This window comes from Cenococcum geophilum (genome assembly GCF_001692895.1).
Source record: "Cenococcum geophilum 1.58 unplaced genomic scaffold K441scaffold_3, whole genome shotgun sequence".
NCBI lineage: Eukaryota > Fungi > Ascomycota > Dothideomycetes > Gloniales > Gloniaceae > Cenococcum > Cenococcum geophilum.
This window is the reverse complement of record NW_027137561.1, coordinates 1,397,949-1,421,975: the sequence shown is the minus strand read 5'-3', so window position 1 is coordinate 1,421,975 and position 24,027 is coordinate 1,397,949. Positions and strand designations below refer to the sequence as shown.

At 37.5% G+C, this 24,027-nt stretch overlaps 2 protein-coding genes across 2 annotated transcripts; both read right to left on the bottom strand.

The window, feature by feature from the left end:
* Nucleotides 1–5,545: 5,545 nt before the first annotated feature.
* On the bottom strand, nt 5,546–6,200 carry K441DRAFT_651805 (uncharacterized protein). The gene is made up of 2 exons (XM_067647256.1): nt 5,806–6,200; nt 5,546–5,748 (listed from the first exon to the last, which is right to left on the bottom strand). Exon 1 carries the CDS (start codon nt 6,134–6,136, stop codon nt 5,816–5,818), a length of 321 nt encoding a protein of 106 aa, XP_067509163.1. The 5' UTR covers nt 6,137–6,200; the 3' UTR covers nt 5,546–5,748; nt 5,806–5,815.
* A 65-nt stretch (nt 6,201–6,265) lies between these two features.
* Nucleotides 6,266–6,848, bottom strand: K441DRAFT_651804 (uncharacterized protein). The gene is made up of 3 exons (XM_067647255.1): nt 6,726–6,848; nt 6,544–6,656; nt 6,266–6,462 (listed from the first exon to the last, which is right to left on the bottom strand). Exons 1-3 carry the CDS (start codon nt 6,801–6,803, stop codon nt 6,447–6,449), a joined length of 207 nt encoding a protein of 68 aa, XP_067509162.1. The 5' UTR covers nt 6,804–6,848; the 3' UTR covers nt 6,266–6,446.
* Nucleotides 6,849–24,027: the final 17,179 nt, after the last annotated feature.

The window sequence follows — 24,027 nt, the reverse complement described above, 5'->3', positions numbered from 1 at the left end:
GGCGGCGGAAGGCGGCGGCGGCAGCAGTACTAGCAGCGGTGGTAGTGGTAGTAGTAATGCTGTCGCTGCTGCTGCTACTATTACTATTGCTACTACCGCTGCTACTGCTAGGAGGAGAGGGTGGCGGTAAGGGTGAGGGCGCCTATTAAAACCAGTTAGTTATATCTTATAGCTAATAGTTAAAGTTCTAATACTAACCATATCTTAATATAAATTCTACTAGACCGAAGCTAGTAATAATAAAGGAGGGCCACAGCCCGTAGTGTTCTCTCCTTATTAAGGAGGACGTTAGGGGGGTGCGTACGCACCTAGAGAGTAGGAGGAGACATTTTATAAGCTTTTTATTTAAAAAAAAAAACTTTAATAGGAGATGGTTAATAGATGTAAGTATAAAGAAGAATTTTAAGGTTAAAGATTTAAACGAAATTAGAATTTTAATTTATATTCACTTTAATATTCTTAATTTTCTAAACTATTTTAAACTCCTGGGCTAATTAGAACCGCGTATAAACTCCTATAAACTCCTAGGCCATTAGATATCTATATATCTATATAAAAGTTCTCTTTTCCCTTTAGGGTTATATGCCTTATACGCCTTCTCTTTAAGATAGGTATAAAGGTTAGTATTTTACCTATATTTAGATCTCTTTCTGCTAACGGTAAGTAACATATTAGTAGGGTCATAGGCTCTATACTATTATACCTTTGCTATTATCTTTTTTAACTAGGAGTAGCCAATTTCTAAGTATCTAATATATTAATAACTAGCTGCTAGATATCTAACTGGCTACTATTAGGGCTATACCTAATAACATCTGCTCCTAAGATACGAGCTTCTTTAAGATATCTTACAGCACGCTAAATATCTTCTAATATACCGTTAGGTATAGGTAAGATTAGTAATAGTAATAGTAATGCTAGCGTAGTAATAACACTATTAACCCATTCTCCTAGTTGTGAGGTTAACGGCGGCATACTATCTTTTGCTCTACCCAATAACATACTCTTATTTGCTCCAGCTGTCTTAATTACACGCATTTATACAGCCCTTAATGCCTCTCTTTTTGCGACCTAGGTGGTAAGAGTATTATCTCTTTTCTAAATAGTTGTAGTATAATTAGATACACTTATATTAGATACCCGATTCTACTAGTCTTACAGCTCCTATAGCTGCTGCTACTTTCTTATATCTCTTACATCCTTTATTTCTATTTATAAGTTATTAACCTCCTTAATAAAGTACTAAAGTCACTCTACTAATAGTTGCCTATCTTTCTCTCTATAAGGCTATATCTAAAGTAAAAAAGCCTTAATACAGAGATAATTAAAGGTTAACATATCCTAAAAGCCCGGCCTTAGTTTATATATATACGCAAGCTGCTAACAGCACATAGTATTTATATATAAAAATAGCGGCATAGGGAAACGTCTATCTATACTACTATATAATGCTTCCACCTGTATAGTTACCTATTTATTAATAAGAGTTAGGGCAAAGCAAGGTTAAGTACCACTTCTTAGCTAAGTAATGGGTTATAGGATGTCCGGAGCCTAAATAAGAGTTAGAAGTAATACTAGGTTATAATAATTACAATATTAATCCGGCGGTACGCGGGTAACCTTAACTTATAGTAATAGCTTATTCTTACCGAGGTAAGTTAAAATGGCCTTCCGATGGCATATACCGTTAATTATTTTTATTTATATAGCTAGTAGCTTAGCGTGTTAAGACATCTCTATCTTAGTCTAGAATTTAGTTATTATATCTTTATTAATAGGAGTAGGAGCCTAGCTGGAAGCTAATATCTAAGAAGCTGCACTTTCCATATTACTTACGTCGCTAGGCGTATAGCCATTAGCTAGTTAGCTACATGCTATTACTTAATTAGCTAGTAGTTAATTCTAATATAACCTATAAGTGGTCTTCTAAGGTACGTCTAGTTATAATTGTGGCTATTTAACCTCTGGTTTATTAACGCCTTTTATATTAAAGGCCTAATATAGTAGAAATATATAACCTTTACTAGTTTAAAGGTAGCCCTGTTTACCACAACTAAGACGCTACTATAGATCTATAAGACTTTCTGTAATTAGAAATTTCTAAATTATTACCCGTTTAATATCTATAACATTAATACCTATACTAAGAGAGGTTGTCGCCACCATAATTCTTATAGCTAAGGAGGATTTTTTAAATTCTTTATATCAAGTAGTATAATTATATTCTTAAATATATGCAGTATATACCTAGACTACATTAGTTACGCAACAGGCTTTACTATCGGCATTAGTAGTATACTGTTTATTAGGTGTAAAGGTTAAAGTCTTTATAAGAAGTACTTTTCGGAGGTATGTTACTGCCTCTTAGACGGACCCACGACCATCTATAAAAATAATTATCTTTAGTATTTACTCCGGGACGGCGGTATTTAGAGTTATATATATATCTAATAAGAAGTATAGTGCCTCCTATAAATCTATCTTAACTTTATAAAGTAGCAGTACGTAGATTAAGATATTAGGGTAATCTATAGAAGTCCTAATAACCTTAGTCTAGTATATGTGATTACCTAAGAAGCAAAAACTGGCATTACTAAGAACTAGTTGCTCTGCCTCTTTATTAAGCATAGTAAAACAACTAAACCAAACTATATCCTAACAAAGTATTATCTATAGCTCGCCTAATATTACAAACGCCGGTTAGAACGTTTCCCATTGCTTTACTAGATAATACTTATTAATTATAATAAGACCAACCCTAGCCTACAGTTCTGTGCTCTTTAATGCATTTTAGAAAGACTTTAATAAGGCCTACTTAGGACTAAGGAGTACATATATATATACACCATCCTTTATTTTTGCAATTAGCGCCTTATCTATACTTCTACTCTTAGTAGTAATAAGATATAAATTAGAACCATTAAGCTTCCAGATATTATCCAACTATTTATTACTAAGCTTGCTTAGTAGGATTAACTAAATAGTAATCTTACCCGTTAAGATTAAAAAAGTATAAAAAATAAAACTTTTTCCAAAACCCGTGCGTGTAATAAGAAGTATATTACCAAAACTAAATATTAGACGTCTTAAGGTGCGCACCTATTTAAAATAAGGAGTTTAAGGGCGGCCTCCTAGGTTTATATACTAGAGTATTTATTAAAGATATACTTCTAAAACGGCCATCTATAATAGAACATTTTCCTTACGCCAAGCTTCCTTAATAATAGATGGCAATTCTTCTAGGTCTATTAAACTAATTACTATAATACAACTTAGTTATAGTGTTAGGCGTAAACGAACCTCTAGCTGGCCCGCCCCGGTCTTTTGCTAACCCTTATACTATTTCTTCCTACAATCGCGATTTAGTTTAGGCATCTAATTAGCTTAGGAGTTTATAAGAGTTTACAGAAGTTTACAGGAGTTTATAGGAGTTAAAAAGAATATAAATTGGCTGTGCTCTAATTGGTAACAGGTAGTATATACAGAGGAGTAACGCCAGACGCGCCCTAAGGTCCTATATATAAGCGATCTAATTGGCCTAGGAGTTTATAGAAGTTCATAGAAGTTTATAAAAGGTTATAGGACTTAACTAGTAACAAAAGTAGATATAATATGGCTGTGGTATAGGTAGTGGTAGGTAGAACAGTCTATAGGTGGTATAAAGATTCCGTTTAAAAATGCGCTTAAGGTTTTACGCGCTATATCTTATACCTCTAACCGTATTATAATTAGCTTTTACATATATAGAATTAGAGCTTATTACCTAAAGATCTAAATACATTAAATAAAGTATTAATAACCGTTAATAGGGTTTCTGTAGAGCTAGTTAAAGTTAAAATACATAATCTAAAATTCTAAGTTACTACTAAAGCGAGGCCTATAAGCTCTCAGATACTCCACAGAAGATTTTATTGGGTAACAGGGGTGCGCAGGGGGTTAACACTAGTGCACTGTTCTAATTGGTCCAGGAGTTGGTAGGAGTTGGCAGGAGTTAGGGCGCTATTATGATTGGCTCAGGAGTTTGCAGGAGTTTTAGAGGGTCCATGCGTTATCCCGTGTCACGGAACAAATCTTCTGCGGAGCGTCTGATTCATGAGATAAGGGTTGCTACGCTTACCACTACACTAGTAAGACTGCTAGCGCTGTGACCTTTCGTATTCCTCGCCACTTCCGTCAGCACAGACGGCTGAATCTGCTCCTCGGATAGTGACACTCCTTTAGCAGCCGTCCGCAAATGGAGTTTAACATCAAAGTACACTAAACTTCCACATGGCCTCGGTACCATTTACCCCAGATCTGCATGTTTTGGGCTGAACCCCCGAATTCTCAAACGTCTCGCTGGAGCCCAATCAAACAACATGGAGAAGCGAACGCGCTCTAAACACCCAGCTCGAATGATTCACAAGCCATCAGAGTAGCCTTACCCAATCGGCCAAATCACGCCAGATCTGGTGATGCTGGTGTGACTTATTAAGAAGCTCACTTCGTAAATTTCTGCATCGAAGAGGAGAATTGTGCGCGTCTATGAATGCCCTCGCGTATGTGGCTATCCATTACTCGGAGATAGCACGTGGCACCCTCCAAACTAAAAATGTTCAGCTCCAGTCTAGGCAAGAGGTGTATGGCTAACGAGCTGCATTCATATCGTCGTTGTCTCAACATAATCGCCGCATGATTGCGAGCCATCAAAGAGACGAAGGATGCTCAACACCAATGAAGGCGGACTTCCATCTCAGTATATTGGTGCTTTTCCCGATTTAGCTTCGCCTAGCAACTGCCGTGCACAAGCATGCGAGCCATTTAGCCTCAGGCTAGGTTCGGAGATGATAGTAGCCAGCTGACCCAAATGAATGCCAGTAATCATCTCTCCAAAATCCCCGTAACCATCGTTGAACGTCCATTTTCAGGAGAAGGCTGTACGAGAAGTCTAGAATGCTAATTTCTTTACATTCTATGTGCAGGCTGCCTTTTATCTGCATTGGGGTAGGAAGGGCGCGAAAGATTTGCCAAATGCTAAGCTAGAGATCACCCGCGAGAGTTATAATTGATGCTAATTCTAACGCTAGGCCACATTTAGAACACACCAAAAAATTTATTAGGGACTGTTCGGTTGCAAACCCGTCAGAATGATTCTGAACTGAAAGTCCGGCAGAAAGAACGCGTTCCTTCCTAATTTGGCACGCGTCAGTAGCATGGCCGTATGCTTTAGATTAAAATGGAATCTAAATGTGGAGTTTTAAGCTCCATATTAAAATAACGCCAAGAGCTCTATTTGAACTACTTAATATAGTTAAGAGTGCCAAGTTATAGCGTATTTTTCGGGTGGTAAAAAGAATAATAATAATTTTGTGGCTAGGTTCTAAGTCTAAGGGGTCTAACTAAACGATTGTCAGAATCAGAATCAAACCAATCTAGAGCCAAAACTTGCAATTGAATCCCCTTAAGCGTCTATTCTCCCTCTCACTCACAATACACGGGCAAAAAAAATACCAAAAACGTAGAACAGCAGGGATTCGCTAGTGGTCACCCACCTAACTACTGATCTGCCGGTTGATGGCTTAAATATCGGGGAGCGGACGGGACCCGTTGTTCTCCATCACCTATGGTCCTACGTGAAGAGAGCTAGTGAATTGCACAATACTTAAATGCATTGAAAGCCAACACGTATTAAAGCTAAGGGTGCATGACCACCCTAGAGGAAAGCGAACAGTTTCTGACCGAGGAATAAGAGATCATACCCTTCACTCCCTACAGCACTTCTGAGTCAAATTCCCTCTTCAGGAACTCCAGGTCATGTTTTCTTACCTCAGTTTCTTCACGGAACACCTCTACCTGACCTCGTAGCCTTCGCCAACTCCGACTGTGCCACATCATCCGCATACCTCTGATAAATCGGTAAATAGTGCTCCCTATCGCTCGTCGTCTCCTTCAAGCTCTTCCTACTCTCGACAGCAGCCAACCACTTCCGCCACCTCGCCCAGGCCTTCTCATCCTCGCCGCCCTTCCCCTCCTCAGGCACCCCCAACCCACCCTCCTTGAAGTGATCAAACACCCACAGCCGCACCGCCCACGGCGCGATCGCGATATCGATCAGCGACAGCTCCCCACCGAGGAAATACGGGCCTTCCGCGTCCATCTCGACCGTGAATTCCTTCAGGTAGCCAAGGAACTCCTCGCGCGCCCTCTGCAGCCCTTCGGCGCCGTCGCGCGCCGGCTGGTACTGCAGGAAGCGGTGGAAGGCCGGGATGATGCGGCTGGTGACGAAGTCGGTCCAGATGCGCGTGCGCGCGCGCTCGTACGGGTCGGCGGGCTGCAGCCGCGGCGTGTGGTCCGCGTACGCTTCTTCTAGAAACTCGCATAGCACGGTGCTCTCGTACAGCGGTTTGTTGTGGTATTGCAGCGTCGGGACGAGGCCGCGCGGGTTCAGGTCCAGCAGCGATTTGGGTTTACGGTAGGGGTTTACTGATTGTGAGGTTAAAATGTATTGGTTTGAGGATGGGTAAGGGGGGGGCGCCGCGAAAAGCAAGAGAGGCGCGGAAGTACCTTCGATATATTGGTATGGGGATCTTCTTTTCTTCGAGCACGAGCCAGACTCGCTGCACGAAGGGGCAGAACCAGCCTGCGTAGAGCTTCAAGGAGTGCTCAGCAGCATGAGCCTGGTTAATACCAGGGTTAGTTCGTTGTTTCGGGCATATTCAAAATTTAGAAACGAGAGCAATTAGCACCTGAACGGTTTGAGATGCAAGCCCGGTGGCCTCAGGGTGGAGGTTTGAATCTGGGTGAGATTGCTTCTGCTGAGACATAATGTCTGAAAGTATTTTGAGAAACTGAAGAGATCAAAGTTCGTCAATGAGGTTCATCCGTAGAATGAGAAAGAGAAAGCAGCAATTGACGCTGGGTAGCCTATCTATCAATTTATTGATAGGCTATTTGATCGCCTTAGCAATCGTTGTAATGACGCAGGCGGGGAAGTGCAGCACCCCAACCAAAAAAGGGTAAAGTGTCACGACTATCACAAATGCGGCCTTCGTAAGCATTCAAATCATTTCATAGGGCAAATCTAATGCCACTTTCCTCGAGAGGTTTGAATGGTAAGGTGGTTTACTGGCGAAGCCACATACTTTGTGGCTGGGGCTGAGCCTCACCGAATAAAAGCTTTGGACCTTCTGTGGTCAAACAGCCCATACTTCTCCAACCTCTTTCGCCAAGCTACAGTATCCTTCTGCTATCTGTACGAATCCATGACTTCTTAGAGAACAAGGCAAAATCCCGAGTAAGCCATCTTGGCTTAGCTTCCGCCGCCTTAGGCCGAGTCGCCGATTCTTTTGATTCCCGATTCTCCGAGGAGTTAAACAATATCACGCCTCTCTAGAAGGAGGGATAACATGCGGAACGTTGATCCCCCAACGTAAATTTTGACCCGAGTTTATAAGTAATAAGCCAATTAATTTTAGAGCTTTATTATATAGACTTTAATTAATATATATAGAGATAAGGTTTTCTAAAGGGAGACCCCCTGGGACCCCCCTATATAGAGCTTTTGCTTAATTTAGAAGTAGTAGTAAGATTAAAGCGCCTTAGTTACTGCTAGGTAAGGATCTACTACAATAACCAAGGCGCCCTACTTAAGCTAGGCTTAAGGATTATATTGGTCACGAATCTAGTATATATTTAGACTGCAGAGCTTTAATATAGAGCCCTCTACGTAGGATCTAATATAGTAGATTATAATTCCAATTTAAAGATTTATATACTAAATATTTTTAATGCCTAATAACTAAATCGCCGTATAGCTGGAATTAAAGTAAGTTTACTACCCTAACTTAATTAAATACGCGTATAGGAAGAGATATAACTATATATAGAGACGTCTAATATAATTAAGTAACTACATTATTACCCACCCAGTTTGGACGTATAATGACACGATGGCTTAGCGATGATGTAATAGCTCAGCGCCGAGTAATGGGAGGGGGGAGGAGGGGGAGGAGATTGGGGGTGGCTCGGTCACTATAAGAAGGTCGTAATATTAGTATAGTGTTAAACTTTAAAAATTGTGTCCCGGGAGCTTAATTGACAACCCCTATATAAAACGTTAATAACGTTTAATTGTAGAGCTTTAAACTGGCAGATTTTCTAGAAATACCTATTATAAGTAGCTCCGAGTACAAAATCTAGAATATTTAGTAGTGGTGTGAGTATAGGATAGGGGTATATATTTGCGTTCCCAAATATCATTATATAACGCAATTTTTGGGTAATAAAAACCGCTATTAATATTGCTTAACTAACACCTACCAGAGGTTCCTCCGTCCTTCCTATCTCCTCTCTTACCCGTCTCCTTATCTAATACTATTTATATCGCTATATTAACTAATAGATCCCTTAATAGAGACTAGGGAGGGGTATTAGAGCGCCTCTAGCTCTTATAAGGAAGAAAAAAGAAGAAGAGAGGAAGGTATAGAGGAGGGAGTATTTATAGATGGGAGGAGGCCTATAAACGGGAGATTAGGCAGCTATAATATAGATATTAACATTACTTAACTAACACCTACTGGACGCCCCTCTGTCCTTCCTGTCTTCTCTCTTACCTGTCTCCTCGTTAGATGCTGTCTATATTGCTATATTAACCAATAAATCCCTTAATAGGGATTGGGGAGGGGTATTAGAGCGCCTCTAGCTCTTATAAGAAAGAAGAAAAAAGAAGAGAGGAAGGTGTAGAGGAGAAAGTATTTATAGATAGGAGGAGGCCTATAAATAGGAGATTAGGTAGCTATAATATAGACATTAACATTATTTAACTAACACCTACTAGACGCCCCTCCGTCCTTCCTATCTCCTCTCTTACCCGTCTCCTCGTTAGATACTATCTATATCGCTATATTAACTAATAAATCCCTTAGTAAGGACTAGGGAGGAGTATTAGAGTACCTCTAGCTCTTATAAGGAAGAAGAAAAGAAGAAAGGAAGGTATAAAGGAGGGAGTATTTATAGACGGGAGGAGGCCCTGTAAGTATATAATTTAGTAAGTACTAAGAAGTATAAGATTCTCGTACAAGATGGGCTTAATTACTTACTAAAATACGGGGTATCTCTATTACTGCAGTGGCTACTATAGTAGTAGAGACGCCTTAAATATTTAATATAACCGACTACTAAGGCTGTTAATAAGTAAAAGGTAGGCTACTAATGTAGTACAAATAATGTAGTTATTAATATCGTTTATAGCCTGTTTTTGCTTCTAGTGTACGCGTAAATCGCCCTTATATTCGGCGTAGAGCTAGTTATAGGCAGTAAGCTAATTTAGGTCTAGCTTTACTATTAATATAGCCATAGGTAGTATATCCCTTAGTATGGGCCAACTTAGTAGTTCTAGCTTTAGAAGATTATCTTTCTTCTTAAATGGTGCTATACCTCGTTAGTTTTAGCTGTATCTTAAATAATAAAGAACCATTAAATCTAATTAGATGGCTTATTAAGGATAAGGTTGATTTTTAATTTAGTAGAGGTTGTCATTTTTAGAATTTAATAGGTTAGAAAGGGTCCAGGTTAGGGGTTAATTAGCGTCTTAGCAGAACCTTATTTAGACGTTCTAAACTTTTAATTTAATTTGTTAGTTTATTTATTAGTTAGATTTTATTACGGGGAGCGCGATTAATAACCCCTACTAATAGCTCTAACTACGTCTAATTTTTAATTTGTAAATCGGCAGATCTATAGATAATAGTTATTTTAAGCAGCTTTAGGTGCGGTATATATAAAATCTTAACTATAGTATAGAGAAGTCGTGGCTGCTAATATACGGTCCTAAGTAGTATGTATTATTAGAGGTCACGTAACTCCTTATATAAGCGACATTTCTGCTCTTTAAAAAAAGTTAAAAAATTTAAAAAATCGATTAACGCTACAAATAGCAGTAATATTAATCCGGCAATACTACTAATTCTCCCTATATACTATTATATGTATATCTAACAGCTTTAGAAGTAGTAAAAAAGTAGGACGGATAGGGGGGTTGAAATTTAGAAAATTGGATTTCGCGGTTAAGCTATTTAAAAGTTAGAAAACTAAGACAAATACTACATTCTCCGCTTACCTCTGAGCTAGTATATAATTTCCTAATTAGGAAAAGTCGTTTACGAGTAGTTACTACTGCCTCCGTATAAAATCTTCTTATTATACCTCTTTGGTCTTACTTATAGATAACTAAAATCGTTTTATATTAAACCTACGTTTAAATATAAGCCCTAAAAGCTTCTTAACTCGTGAGATTGCTATATAGGTTAGCCCGGCTATCTTATTCTTTTCCTTAATATCTAGAACTACCTAGTTAAGTATTAGGCCCTGGCTTTTATATACAGTAAGAGCAAAAGCTAAAGTAATTAGAAATTAACGCCGTAAGTAAGAGCCTTTTATACCCTCCTACTTATAAAGCACGGAAAATATAGAAATAACTTTCTTACTATCCTACTAAGTGAATAGGGTAAGTCCGTTATACCTATCTACTATAATTAGTAGTAACTGAGGCTGATCCTTTTTAATATCCGCGTGTCCCTTCTATATAATATCTTTAACTATATTAGTAGTACCGTTTACTAAGCCTAGTTCAATCCAGATATTCTATATTAATATTAGTTTCGCGCTAATATATAGGGCTAGATTCTCTATAGTATCGCACTAATTAGGAGTAACTTTCCGTACACCTACACCAGTATTAACTAACTTAATAGCCACTACTGGCTGTAAAAGGTCGCGAAGCTAAATAGCGTTATACTTACCTATAGCAGCGCGTATACTATATAGCCAAATTGCGTTATCGAAGCCCGCAACCTTATTAGTAGATAGGCCCTGCTTATACCTAGTTAAAAGAAGCTTCTAGGTTAAATTACTTATAAAATCACTACGTAGCTCCGTAAAGGCGGTCCTAAATATAAAGCTTTTAGCGTTATTACCGCCCTGCCGTATAACTTAATCTAGGATAGCTGTTTAGTTAATCACCTTATAGGCTCCCTTTCTATAGCTAGCGAGCTCTAACGGCCTAGCGGGTAGATTGCTGTATAAGGCCGCCTAACCTATAGGGGGAAGCTAATGGAAATCGCCTACTAGTAAGATGTTTAAGCCTTTAAAGTAGTCGTTATTACGCGTAGGGTAAATCTAATAGAGGCGGTAATTAATTTAGGCTAGATATACTTACCCAATTATAGATTTCTTGTTAAGGATAAGATAGTAAATATCCTTAAAAGCTTATTATAGAGGCGTAAGACTAGTAGTAGGCAATTTCTTAAATGGATAATTTACTGGTAACCTTAATAGATTGTATATAGTTCTGCCGTTAATACTAAAGGCAGCTACCCTAGTAGGGGTAGCTTAAGCTAATAGCGACGGCTTGCTATTAGCCCTTACTATATTACAGAGCGTAGTAAAGAGGACAGCAATAAGATGCAATTTACCGGTTCCTGCCTCTCTATTAACGTTAATCCGCAGTAGGGGGGGGCTAAGGCCCGCTTAGATCTGCCTATAGTAATTAACTATAATATTATAGATATAATGCTAACCTAGTTATAAGGAGGACGGAGTTGCTATTTAGGATAGGCGGCTTTACGGTAAAGGCTGTAGCCATACTTCCTACTAATAAGTCCTCTTATTAAGCTACGGGTACGTACCCTAATGCGTACTCTAATTATAGTTATAATTAAGCTCCCTATTACTAAGCCTATTAGGATCCTTAATTTTAACTCCGTTAGTATTTTAAACGCGGGTATATAGGGCCTTAAAGAACTAGTATAGCTCTAAGTCATCTACAAAATCGCCCTTAAACTTATTAATATTATTAGTAGTTTTATAACCTTTCTCTAGTTTCCAATTACAGAAGTAGTTAGGTAGGTACTAATAAGAGTTAATATAAGCTTAATAGGAAGCTATCTATCTATCGCAGTCACGTAAGGGGATATTTTAATTTTTGTATAATTAGGAGGCGTAGGGCTATAAGGTCGCTCTAGGGCTAGTTCTTAGCAGTTTTGCTAGTTCCTAGCACTCAAATCTGCTAAGGATTTACCCTAAAGCGGCTAGATATCCCTAACCGCAAGCCTATAGCTGCAAGACTATCTAACTATAGTAGTCGCATTAAGGCTGGCTCTTAGTAGTTTTACTAGTTCCTAGCACCTACTAAAGAATTGCCTTAAAGCGCTATCTATATATAATGCATACTAAATACAAGGGATAGCAGGTAGGGAAAGCGAATTAGCCACGTAGTGACTACGTTTAATATTCGCGAATATTGCGGAAGGTCTTAGTATTGTGCGTTACTAAGGTAAATGCTGCTAAGTAATATATAGACGCTAGTATCTATCTATCGCAGTTACGTAAGGGGATATTTTAATTTTTATATAATTAGGAGGTATAGGGCTATAAGGTCGCTCTAGGGCTAGTTCTTAGCAGTTTTACTAGTTCCTAGCACTTAAATCTGCTAAGGATTTGCCTTAAAGCGGCTAGATATCCCTAAGCGAAGCTCCTGCACCTAATAAGACATTACCGCATTCTGCCATATTTTACTAAATTCTGCCACCTTATTGCATTCTACCAAATTCTGCTACATTATCGCATTCTGCCAAATTCTGCCATATTATCGCATTCTGCTAAATTCTGCTATATTATCGCATTCTACCAAGTTCTACCATATTATTATATTCTGCTATATTCTACTAACCCTAAGTTATAAGCCAACTAATTAGGATTTTTTATGCCTGGTATAGAAAATCGCTATTAGCTTGCTTACTACTAGCGCCTTAGCGGCCCTCTTAACATCTTAACCTACTATATAGTAATCCTTACGCTAAAAGCAATACACTACACTAAAAGTAAGAGTTAAGGCGATAGAGGTTAGTAGTTTTAATTCTAATATATAGGCGAAAGGCTTTTAATAACCACTAACCTAGCTACTAAATTTGCTAATATAAACACCCTAAATCTTTAGCGAACTAGGCAGCGCCTTAGTGGAAGAAGTAGTTTAAGTAACTACTTAGGTTAATCCCAGCAGCTACTAGATAGGAGGAAAGGATCTTATAAACCCCTAGAGAGGTAAAGGGTTTACCATTAAGACTAAATAAGGGAGAGTTAAGGGGTTAAGGGTCCCTATTAAATAGCTTTATTATAGCAGCAACTAGGCATAATAGGCCGCCTACCGCCGCGATAGCGATGTTAACGCCCTAATATTACTTATTAGCTTTGCTCTATTTAAGGCGGAATGTTATCCTACTAGGCGTAAAGGTGATATTATATTAAGTGGCCTTTTTTGCTAGGAAGGTCGTTCGGTTCTTAAGCTCCGCCATAGTATATATAATCTCGCCTATCCGTAGAAATCTAGCAAATACAAGGGTAAATACGGCATTAGTGTTAATATCCAGTAGCAATAGGCCGTGTGTTACTACCTAGGCTAGAATATCCCTAGTAATAGGTTACTTATCCTTTTTTACTAAGGAAGAGATAGCGGCTGCTTCGGTAAGTAATTAGTGTACTATAGGATTTTTAAATACTGTAATTAAGATGCCGTAATCTACGTAGCGTGAGCGAATTACGAAGATATAGGCTTATAAGGTTTCGGCCTTAAGCCTACCTATTTATAGCTAGGAGGTACTAAATATACAGCAGGCAATCCATTCGCCTAGTTTACGCGGCTTAGCTAGGTAGGGGGAGACTCCTTTAAGTACGCAGTATAACTCCCAGCTATTAACTACTAAGGAATAGTTCCTACGGGTTGCTAGTATAAGGCCGTTTTAGAGAAGGAGCGCGTAGAGGTTAGATAGCGCGTTAATATTATTTTTAAAGTTTATAAGCGGTTATAAGTAGTTTATTAGGTTTACGGCACCTATTAAAAACTTATTAGCTTTAGTAGTAATAAATTAAGGGCCTAGTATAGGCAGAACTAATAAATAGCCGCGGCCTGGAATTAAAATAGTATATTAGCTAAGCTATTTAAATTACCTAGGATCCACTTCGCGGATATTATAATATCGTAAGCTATAGTAGCCAGCATAATCTTACGGAATAATTTGTTTGCTATACTACGGACAACAGTCTTTTTAATGCCCTAGTAAACCACTATACTATTAGTATAAATAGATAGCGCGCTATACTGCTAGTTAGTAGATTATAGATTAAATATGTAAGTAATAGTATATATCTCTTTTGGATTAATATAGTCTACTTATTAACTGGGCTTAGGTAATATACTAAACGCCTAAAATTAAGGGAGGTTAGTTATATACCACTGCTAGTTATCCTTATATTTAAGTTCCTTAAAAAAGTAAAAGCCGCTAAACCTAAACTAGGTAGAGGCGTTAGTAAAGAGATAAATATAGGTACGCTTAATGTTATTAAAGAATAATACCCTATTACTTATAGTAAGTAGGTTAAGCTAGATATATAAGTTACTTTATAACTTAGTGCTAAATCGCCTAGGTTTATGCTTATTTACTAGAGTCTTTAACTAAGCAGTAATAAAGATCTAGAGGGATCTAGAGTAAGATTAACTAAGTTTAATTATGTAAGCGCACTATATAAGGTAGCCTATAAGCTACTAGGCTTAAAGAAACAATAATAAGCCGTATTAGAGTGCGGTAGTGACTTTCTTAATAGCATATAATTATTTCTATGGTAATAATTACGTTTGCATTTATACGGTATTAATAGTATATCCTAGAACTTTAATAACAGTTCCTACTATATCTTTGGAGCCATTTTAAGGGATACCTAGGGAGTTAGTAACAAAGATATAAGTCTAGGTAATAGCCGCTAAGTTATTTAAGTTAGTAAGGATAAAGATAAAGTTATTTAAGTAGTATTTTACCTTATAAGGCAGTTATAAATAGAGTATCTAGTACAGGCCTTCCGCGAAGAGGTTAAATATAAGCGGCGCAGTTTAAAGACCAAAGGATAAGCAGTATTCTTAGTAGGTAACACCTTCCCAGGAGAAGCCTATTAATGTTCTTGCCCTATAAGATAGGGGGACTATACAGAACGCGTCTTTAATATCTTTTTTAAGTAGCAGATATCCACAACCTATAGAAATAACGTAGGCTTAAATAGCGGTAACTATAGTATATACTAGTGCTCCATATTCTTCTAGGATTGCGTTATTAACTAAAAATACTAATAAAAAGGAGAGATTGTGAATTCGGCGGTATCCTTTATCCAATTTTAGTACTAGGCTAAGAGGTAAGACTATAATAGGCCCTATCGCGATTCTAATATGTCCTTTTTTAAGGTTTAATATTATCTTCTTAAAGATAAGGTCGGCGTTATCCTAAGAGGAGTTATAGTTCCTATAAGATCTTAGGGTAGGGATAAACTCGGCTCCTATCTCGCAGCTATAGGTTAGGATGCCTATTAAAGTAGCTAGTAGATTGCCTGGGTAGTTAAATAGAAGAGAGTGCTACGCTAAGATCCTTAGGGGTGATAGAGAGTAGTAGAGAGCCTTCGCCTCTATAAAGGTAGAGAATAATAGTAACGTATTAGGCCTAGGTCCTAGGCATATAATTAAAGTTGGTGTTATTATTAGGCTAGACCCTACTTTATAAGGTTCGCCTTACTATTCCTAGGCGCAAGCTTTAGATAATACAGTATAATCTTTACTATACTTTAAGCACTTATGCGGGTATTTATAAGCTATATTATCGCAGCCTCTGCTATTAAACCTATAGTAGGTATTAGAGGTATAAGAGGTATCTAACCTAGGTCTCTTTAAGGCGGCAAAGCCGATAGCACTAGATATCGTAAGGTATAGCGCTATATACTAGGCTAGCATTTACCAATTAGCGGGCTTTAGTTAGCCATTAGTTATTATAAAGGTATAATAGTTAAGTGCTAAGTTAAGTATATAACCTACCTAGATATACTAGGTTAATAAGGTACGAATTATGTTTATTTAGAGAAGTATGCTAGCAATAAGGTCTAGCGGGTATATATAGAGGGTGCCAGTAATAACCATATAGTTAGTAAAACCTTTAAATTAGATACCTTTATCTATAAATAGCTTCCTATCTACCTTTGCCTTCCTTATAACTAGAGTACTATTCTTAATCTATATCTTATTGGTGATATTAATTTAAGCGGTATAGACTTAAAAACAGGCGAGGTTTACTGGATTAAAGGTACCCTTAAAAATATCTAGGTAATCCCTTTTTATAACGCTAGGAAGGTAGAGTTTAAGCAACTTTATGCTAGAAGGGAGAGGCTTACTAAGGACATTAGCTATAGTAGCTGTTATAGTGGCCTATAAGGCCGAAGCGGCTAAGCTTAACTATAATTAAGCTATTCGAGCTAGGTAGTATTTATGCTAGTAAGCCTCCTCTGCTAGGCGGGCTTTGCGCTCTTCCTTATACTTCTAAATCTCCCTTTTATCTCGGGCTTATTCCCTTTGCTCTTTAGCAATTTTACGCTCTTCTACGGCAGCGGCGCGTATATTAGCCTTGGACGGCATTATAGAACTAGTAGAGGAGGGTATAGCGGTTATAGACGATGGTGTAGTTGAGGTAGGTTATCTAGGTAGGTTTATTTATTGGGATTATATACGCGTATAAGTCTCCTAGTTGGTTATAAGCGGTAATAGCGTTATAAAATAATTCTTAAACGAATAGATGATGAATATATAATAAATATTAATAAGTTTAGCGATATTAAAAGCGAATTAGCCACGTAGTGACTACGTTTGATATTCGCGAATATTGCGGGAGGTCTTAGCATTGTGCGTTACTAAGGTAGATGCTGCTAAGCAATATATAGACGCTAGTATATAATTAGGAGCCCCAAATTTATTAATATAAGTAGCTACTTCCTTATATTCCCTCTACGGGTAATAAAGAATAAGCTTTATATAGCAGAACTTAGGATACTGTAAATAGGAACAATCGCCGTTATATTATAGAAAGTACAATATAACTTAAGGCCTTACTCTTGGCCGACGCTTATAAGTAGAGTAATTAAAATAGAGTAGAAAATTAAGGAAAGTAACGTCCTCTACCCTATCTAGGCGGCGCTTATATTTCTTATAGTTAGACAGTCTATACCCTCTTAGTTGCCTATTATTAAGCTTATACGTAACGCTTCGATTATCCTCCTAATAGTAGTTTAAAGTTACTATATTTCTAAAGCCTTTATAAAGGGAAATATTAAAAAGCGGATAGTATACCTCCTACGCTAACTAATTGCGTTTAGTAATAAGCTTATTTATAAACCTAGCCACAACCAAACTAAAGGCATAAAGGCTATTGGCGTACGGCTGTACTAATTAGAGTAACTCCTAGTAGGAAGTTAACTTCTTCTCTTCCTTGCTGTAATACTTACCTATATAGTTAACTATTACTAATACGCTTATAGCGGGTAACGTATTAATATTCGCTATCCACGCTAATATTATAGCTGCATTATAACTATTAAGAAGCTTATTATTACGCTATAGACAGAACGTCCAGTAATATAGATTTTAATCCTTTAATATAGCGGCACTCCTTTGCTCTAGTAGAGCCTTTCTTTAATTTTAAGCAGTAAGATTCAGTGTAATTATAGTGCCGTTAAAATTAATTAAGGTAGGCAGTAAGAAGCTCACTGGTATTAAGCTATTCTTTATAGCTAAGAGCAAAAGGATATCGAAGATTAGAAGGCCTAGATTAATTAGGATTGATTGCGGATATAAAAGTAGCCCAGTACTTAGCAAAAGCCGCCCTTAATTTAATAGCTGACGGATCTAGCTTTAAGGCTGTTAAACTTTATAAGAAGCTATATATATAGCCGCTACCTTATACCCACCACCTATATTAAGACCAAAAGTTAGTGCTATTAAATAGGCCTATAAGCATATGCTTCCTAAATAAATTAAAGCGGCGATATAGCTAGTAAGTAGTAATATGCGGATTATTGTTAAGATTCTAAGAAGTAATCCGGTAGCGCTAAGCCTTATTAATAGCCTTATATTCGTTAAATAGAGGCATATAAGAGTGTAAATTATACTAATATAGATTAGCAGCGCTAAGTATAAAGAATAGAAACCCGCTTTTAATATTTTCAGTATAAGCTGTAAGCTTATTTCTCTTTTGCCTCTAGTAAGGTCTAGTGCCCTTAAGGTTCCGTACATACTGTACAATCTTATTTAGCAACTAGCCACCCCTATTACTATTTATAAGATTACTAAGCTTATCTAAAGATAGATTATTCTTATTTAATCGGCTATAGAGGAAGCGGGTAGCGTTAAGGGCTTACTCTCTTATAATCTAATTAAACACGTAGTAGTAAAATAAGGGGTAGCGGCCAAACTAACCGTCCTAATACTTAAGCATATGCTTAGTGTACGCAGCTAGGGTAACTATACGGCTTCGTAGCATATTAAAATCGGCTTTACTATAAGGAAACAGAGTAGGAAAGGCGCTACGCATAATAAAACTAGCTAATTGCTTAAAGAGAGGTATCTATTATATAATAGGAACCTCTAGGCCCGCTTATAGGTCTTATTAGTATTAAACCTCACAACCTAAAAGCTCCAATTCATTAAGGTTAGGCACTAGATTAGGAACTAAAGTATTTAGTACGTTATTATTAAATTCGCCATCTAGTATATTACTGCCAAGCTTGGTAGGTAGAGGATTAATAGCAGGATATTGCATAGGAGTAGTAGGGTAAGCCGTTAGGCCACTAGAATTAGACTTTAACTTATTAATATAAGGTAGCTAATCTAATATAGAGCCATTTTTAGGTAAGCTAGTAAGCCAGGTGCTATATATTTCAACGTCACGATAATTAGAATAATTGACCTTTAGAAAGTAAAGCTACTATGCTATAGCAGAGCGCCTTATAGTATACCGCTTGGTAAACTACCAACTTAGGTATTTGCCACCCTCTACTACTATAGGCCTTACGACTAGTATATTAAGTTTAGTAGGTAGCCATAGCAGCTACCTCTAGGTCTTTAGTATGTTCTAGCCAAAGCAGTAGACGTAGCTAGTATAGCGATATTACTGGCCGCGTATACGCACGACTTATAGATAAACGTATACGCACGCAATTAAAAGCTCCTCTACCGCGGTAAGTATAGGTAAAAAGCTCCAGTCTACAGCCATCGTGCTGTAGACGACCTCTACTACAACTAGTCTACGGCTGTCGCGCTATAGGTGAAGGCGTACCGCAGGCGTACCGCAGACAATGCACTGCTAGGGTAGCTATAGTAAGGGATAGGGGAAGGGGGCTGGCCTGTGTTACTATTAGTATGTAAAATATAAGGTATATAGGGGAATTGGTATTTATACCCTATACAGACAACCTTGTGAAAATTTTTCCTACTAGGGTGGGTTTATGTAGCAAGGTTCGCCCTTCTAAAATACTATTAGTAGCCTACTTTTAGGGAGAGTAGCTATTAATTACTAATTCCCTACCTATTCTTAAGCAAGGAGAAGAATAGGTTACATTACCAAAAAAAGTCGTATAGGAATAACTGGTAGTTGTCTCCAAGCTAGCAAACTATATAGAGCCCTTTGTTTTTATATGCAAATGTTACTAAATCTATCTTTTAGAGCGCTTTTTCTACTCTAGGAACGGCAGAATACGGCAGAAATAGATAAAAGAGCTAGGATTTCTTTATTTCCTTAGTGTAACTAAATATTAGAGAGCAAAATACCAGGACAAAACTCCCCTAGCATTTAAAACGGACTAGAGTGTTCACTTAGTTACTAGTACATATTAAGCTGCCTAGTGTTACGGCACTGGCAGAACTTGGCAGAACTTCGCGGTTATATGACTAAAGGACCGCATAAAAGAACCCTACTTTAACCAGCGTTGCTCTTCTTCTCCTTTCCTTTCTTTAGCTTTAGATCCTCGTTTATAGACTACCAATTATATAGGCTTGCGCGTCCCTCTTATCGTGCTCGTGCCTTAATTAACTAAGTTGCTAATATTATCTAAAGCTTAACTACCCTTTTTTCCTAAGAAGGAACTTAAATATATCTATGGACCACAAACCAGAACAGAATATAGAATTAGACTTAAAGAATATTACTAGAACTAGAAGAATAGAAAAGAATAATAAGATCTATAGAATACGTATAGACTAAAACCCCTGCAGAATTCTACTAAAGGTTATCCTAATAACTGTACCATAATGTTAAGAAATACAGCAGCCGGCAAAGCAGCTGTAGGACCCTTAAATACCTCTAATAGTGAAATAGCAACTAACTTAAACTCCTAAGTGGAGCTTATAGTAGCTAATGCCGAAATTAAATGACTTTAAGAGCTGCTTAAAGCTAGAGAACCCCCTATACCTAGTAAGAAATTATTAGACACCTAGAGACTTGTTACGGTCCTTAAGGCTCTAGCCCAATATATAGTATTAGCATTATTATGGTCTATAAAGGTTGCGGACCCCTTATTACTTACAGACGGAACCAACCTTATATTTAATAATTGGAAGCTTTAATTATAGGATAAGCTCAAAGTTAATACGGACCACTTCCCTACTATTTAGGCTAAAATGGCCTACGTCTTCGGCCGTACTGGCGGGGACGTATAGACGTACCTACGTCCGCGGTACGCATAGAACTTAGCAGAGCTCTTCCTCTCTAAAGAAAAGATAATTGTCTACCTATCTTCTATTTATAAGGACCCCTTTAAAGTATAGAACGCCTAACTTAATTATAAAAGCCTAAATATAAAAACAATAGAGACCTTCTTAGCCTTTTAAACCCGCTTTCTATACTTAGCCGGCCAGGCTTAAATTCCCTAGGAAGATCTAATACTAGACCTATTTAATAAGCTTACCCTAGACCTACAGCGAGCCGTACTGCTAGTTTTTACTACTATATAGACGCTAAAAGAACTTATAGACTAGTGCTTAGCTATTAACTAAGGCCTCTACCAAATTAAGGCACGTGCCAAACGGTACAAAGCTAGAAACCCTTTAAATTAGACTATAAGCAATATAAGAACGGCCCGCAATACCCTAGCACAATTAGTAACCCCCATAGCACCACCTATATAGCCCACCGCTAATTTAGCAGCTAGCTATATGGCCAGCCCTACTATAGGTCCGGCGAATGCTTAGCCTATATATAGCAACCCCTGTATATAGGCCCTTAGTAATTAAGGAGCTTACTTTTCTTGCGGATAGAAAGGTTACCGTATAAAGGATTACCTAATAAACGCGAAAGCGGACGAGGTTCTATTAATCTAGAAGGATAGCGTAAAATTAGAAAAAGAGAAACCTTAGAGGAAGACTCCTCTCTAGGGTTAAAAGGGATTAATATATTAGATGTTAATCTAGGTCGGCTAGTTAGTAGAAGAAGCTATACTATCCCTTATACTTTATTCCGTAATAAATACTAAGTTTTAACCTTTGCTTTAGCTAACTTTAGAGTAAATACCTTTGCCTTAATAGACACCTAGTGTGCTATAAAGCTGGCTGACTTTCTAAATATACCTATTAAAGAACTGCCTAAACTAATTCCTATCCGCGGGTATAATGGGCGGATAGAACCACCTATTATAACTATCTTATAGATTTACCTCTGTGTTAATAGACGAAGGTAGTATAACGCCCCCTTCCTTATTATGGACCTAGGTAGCTATAATATAATCTTAGGGCGAAAATAGCTAGCCTATTTAGGCTTATAGCTTAACGTATAGAGTAGACGGCTTACCTAGCCTAAAACCCTACCCCTAACCCCTTCCTTTATAAAAGAAATCAGCATTATAATAGAAAACCTTATATAGCCCTAAATTAATACTATTTACTAGGCCGATGCTATGCGTAGGGACTAGGCCTTTAAGAAAGATATACAGCTTAATTCGCAACGGATCTGTATACTACGTCGCCCCCAGACTACCTATGTTACGCCACCCGCATTAAAGACCTAGGAAGTTAGTAGTGACCTAGAAAAGCCCCCTATAGAGAGCTTAGGCCCTATATAGCTACGAAAAATAGTAAGGGATGTCGGACGTTATACTAAACTAATAGATTGGAGGGATAACCTGCGGAAGATAGAATAGGAGCTAAAAAAGATTATAAACCCTAAACCGCAAAATATGGTCTGGAAAATGGCTGTAAGGAAACCAGCGGACCTCCTACTAGTTAATGTCTGCTATATTAGTGCCGTAGGATTCTACTAGAACTTGGTTTAGCCTAATACTATTACCTTTACAACGAGCTTATATGAAATTAATTAAATAATTAAGGAAAAGGGAAATGAGCTTAGTAAATAAGAAAGCGAGCTTATAAATAAAGAACTAGTAGAACAAAAGCTGCCCTATTAATACTAGAAATTTAAGAACGTATTCTTTAAAGCAGTATCTAATATACTTCCACCTTACCGACCGTATAACTATAAGATTAAGATTAAGCAAGGCAAAAAAAACACCCTTAGCTTTAGCCCCCTCTATAAGCAATCTATTACTAAATTATAGGCTATAAAGTAGTATCTTATTAATAACCTAAATAAGGGCTTTATTAAGCCTAGCTAAGCCCCTTTTGCCTTGCCTATTCTCTTTATTAAAAAGCTAAATAGAGGACTTTGCTTCTGCATTAACTACTATAAGCTAAATAACATAACCCGCAAGGATCGCTATCCGCTACCCCTACTTAATAAAACTCTAGCCCAAATAAGTAGAGCTAAGGTCTTTATAAAGCTTAATATCCGCTAGGCCTTCTACTAAATTAGGATAAACCCTAGGTCTAAAGATCTTATTACGTTTTAGACCCGTTACGGAATGTATAAATATAAAGTGCTCCCTTTTAAACTGACTAACGGACTAGCTACGTACTAGCGGTATATAAATAATATACTCTTTAACTACCTTAACGATTTCTATACGGCCTATTTAGATAATATTATAATCTACTCTAAGAACGAGCTAGAACACGAGGAGCACGTCTATAAAGTCCTATAACGGCTTTATAAGGCTAGCCTCCAAGTTAATATTAAGAAGTTGGAGTTTAGTGTTAAGCATATAAAGTACCTAGGTTTTATTATTAGTATAGACGGAATTAAAACCGACCTAGAGAAAACGGCCGTAATTAACTAGTAGGCACCCCTACGGACCGTAAAGGGGGTATAATCCTTTTTAGGGTTTTATAACTTCTACTAACGCTTTATTAAGAACTATAGTAGGATTACCCGGCCTCTTAACCGTCTTACTAGAAAAAACCAGCCCTTTTACTTTAACGCTATATATAGGCAGGCCTTTAATGAGCTTAAGAAACGGCTGGTATTAGCTCCCCTACTTGCCTATTTTAACCTAGAATAGCCCTTAATACTAGAAACTAATGCCTTAAACGGCGTAATAGCTAGTATTTTTTCCTAAAAGCAACTGGACGGAGAGTAGCACCCTATTATATACTATTTAAAGACTATAATAAATGCCGAGCTAAATTACTACATCTATAATAAAGAAATGCTGGTTATTATCTCTAGCTTTTAGCACTGGCGTATATAGCTAAAGGGGACCCCTAAGCCAATTAAGGTAGTTTTAGATTATAAGGCCCTAGAATACTTTATAATAACTAAGGCCCTTATAGCCTAGTAGGCACGCTAAGCGGATACCCTATCTTAATTTAACTTCTTAATTATGTATAGACTAGGCGCTATAAACTGTGCGGACGCTTTTATAAGGCGTAAGCAAAACCTAGATAACTAGACGGCTATAAAGATTTTACTACGGACCTAGACGCTACTATAACTAGAACACCTTAACCCTTAGATACGGGCAGAACTAAGTATAGACTCCTTAGGCGCTAAGATATATCCTATTAACTCCTCTAAACTTAACCTTATTAATAAACTACTATAGGCCAACCGAACGACCCCCTCTCTATAAGAATACCGTAAAAAGGCAAAGAACGTTGCTAGCCTATAGTCCCTTAAAAATAGACTACTTAAGTACTAGGAACAGCTAGTAGTAGCTAAGAAACAGAACTTATAGACCCGGTTTATTACTAAAGCTTATACCTAGGTCTCTACGGCCTATCCTAGAAAAAAATAAAACCTATAAGATTAT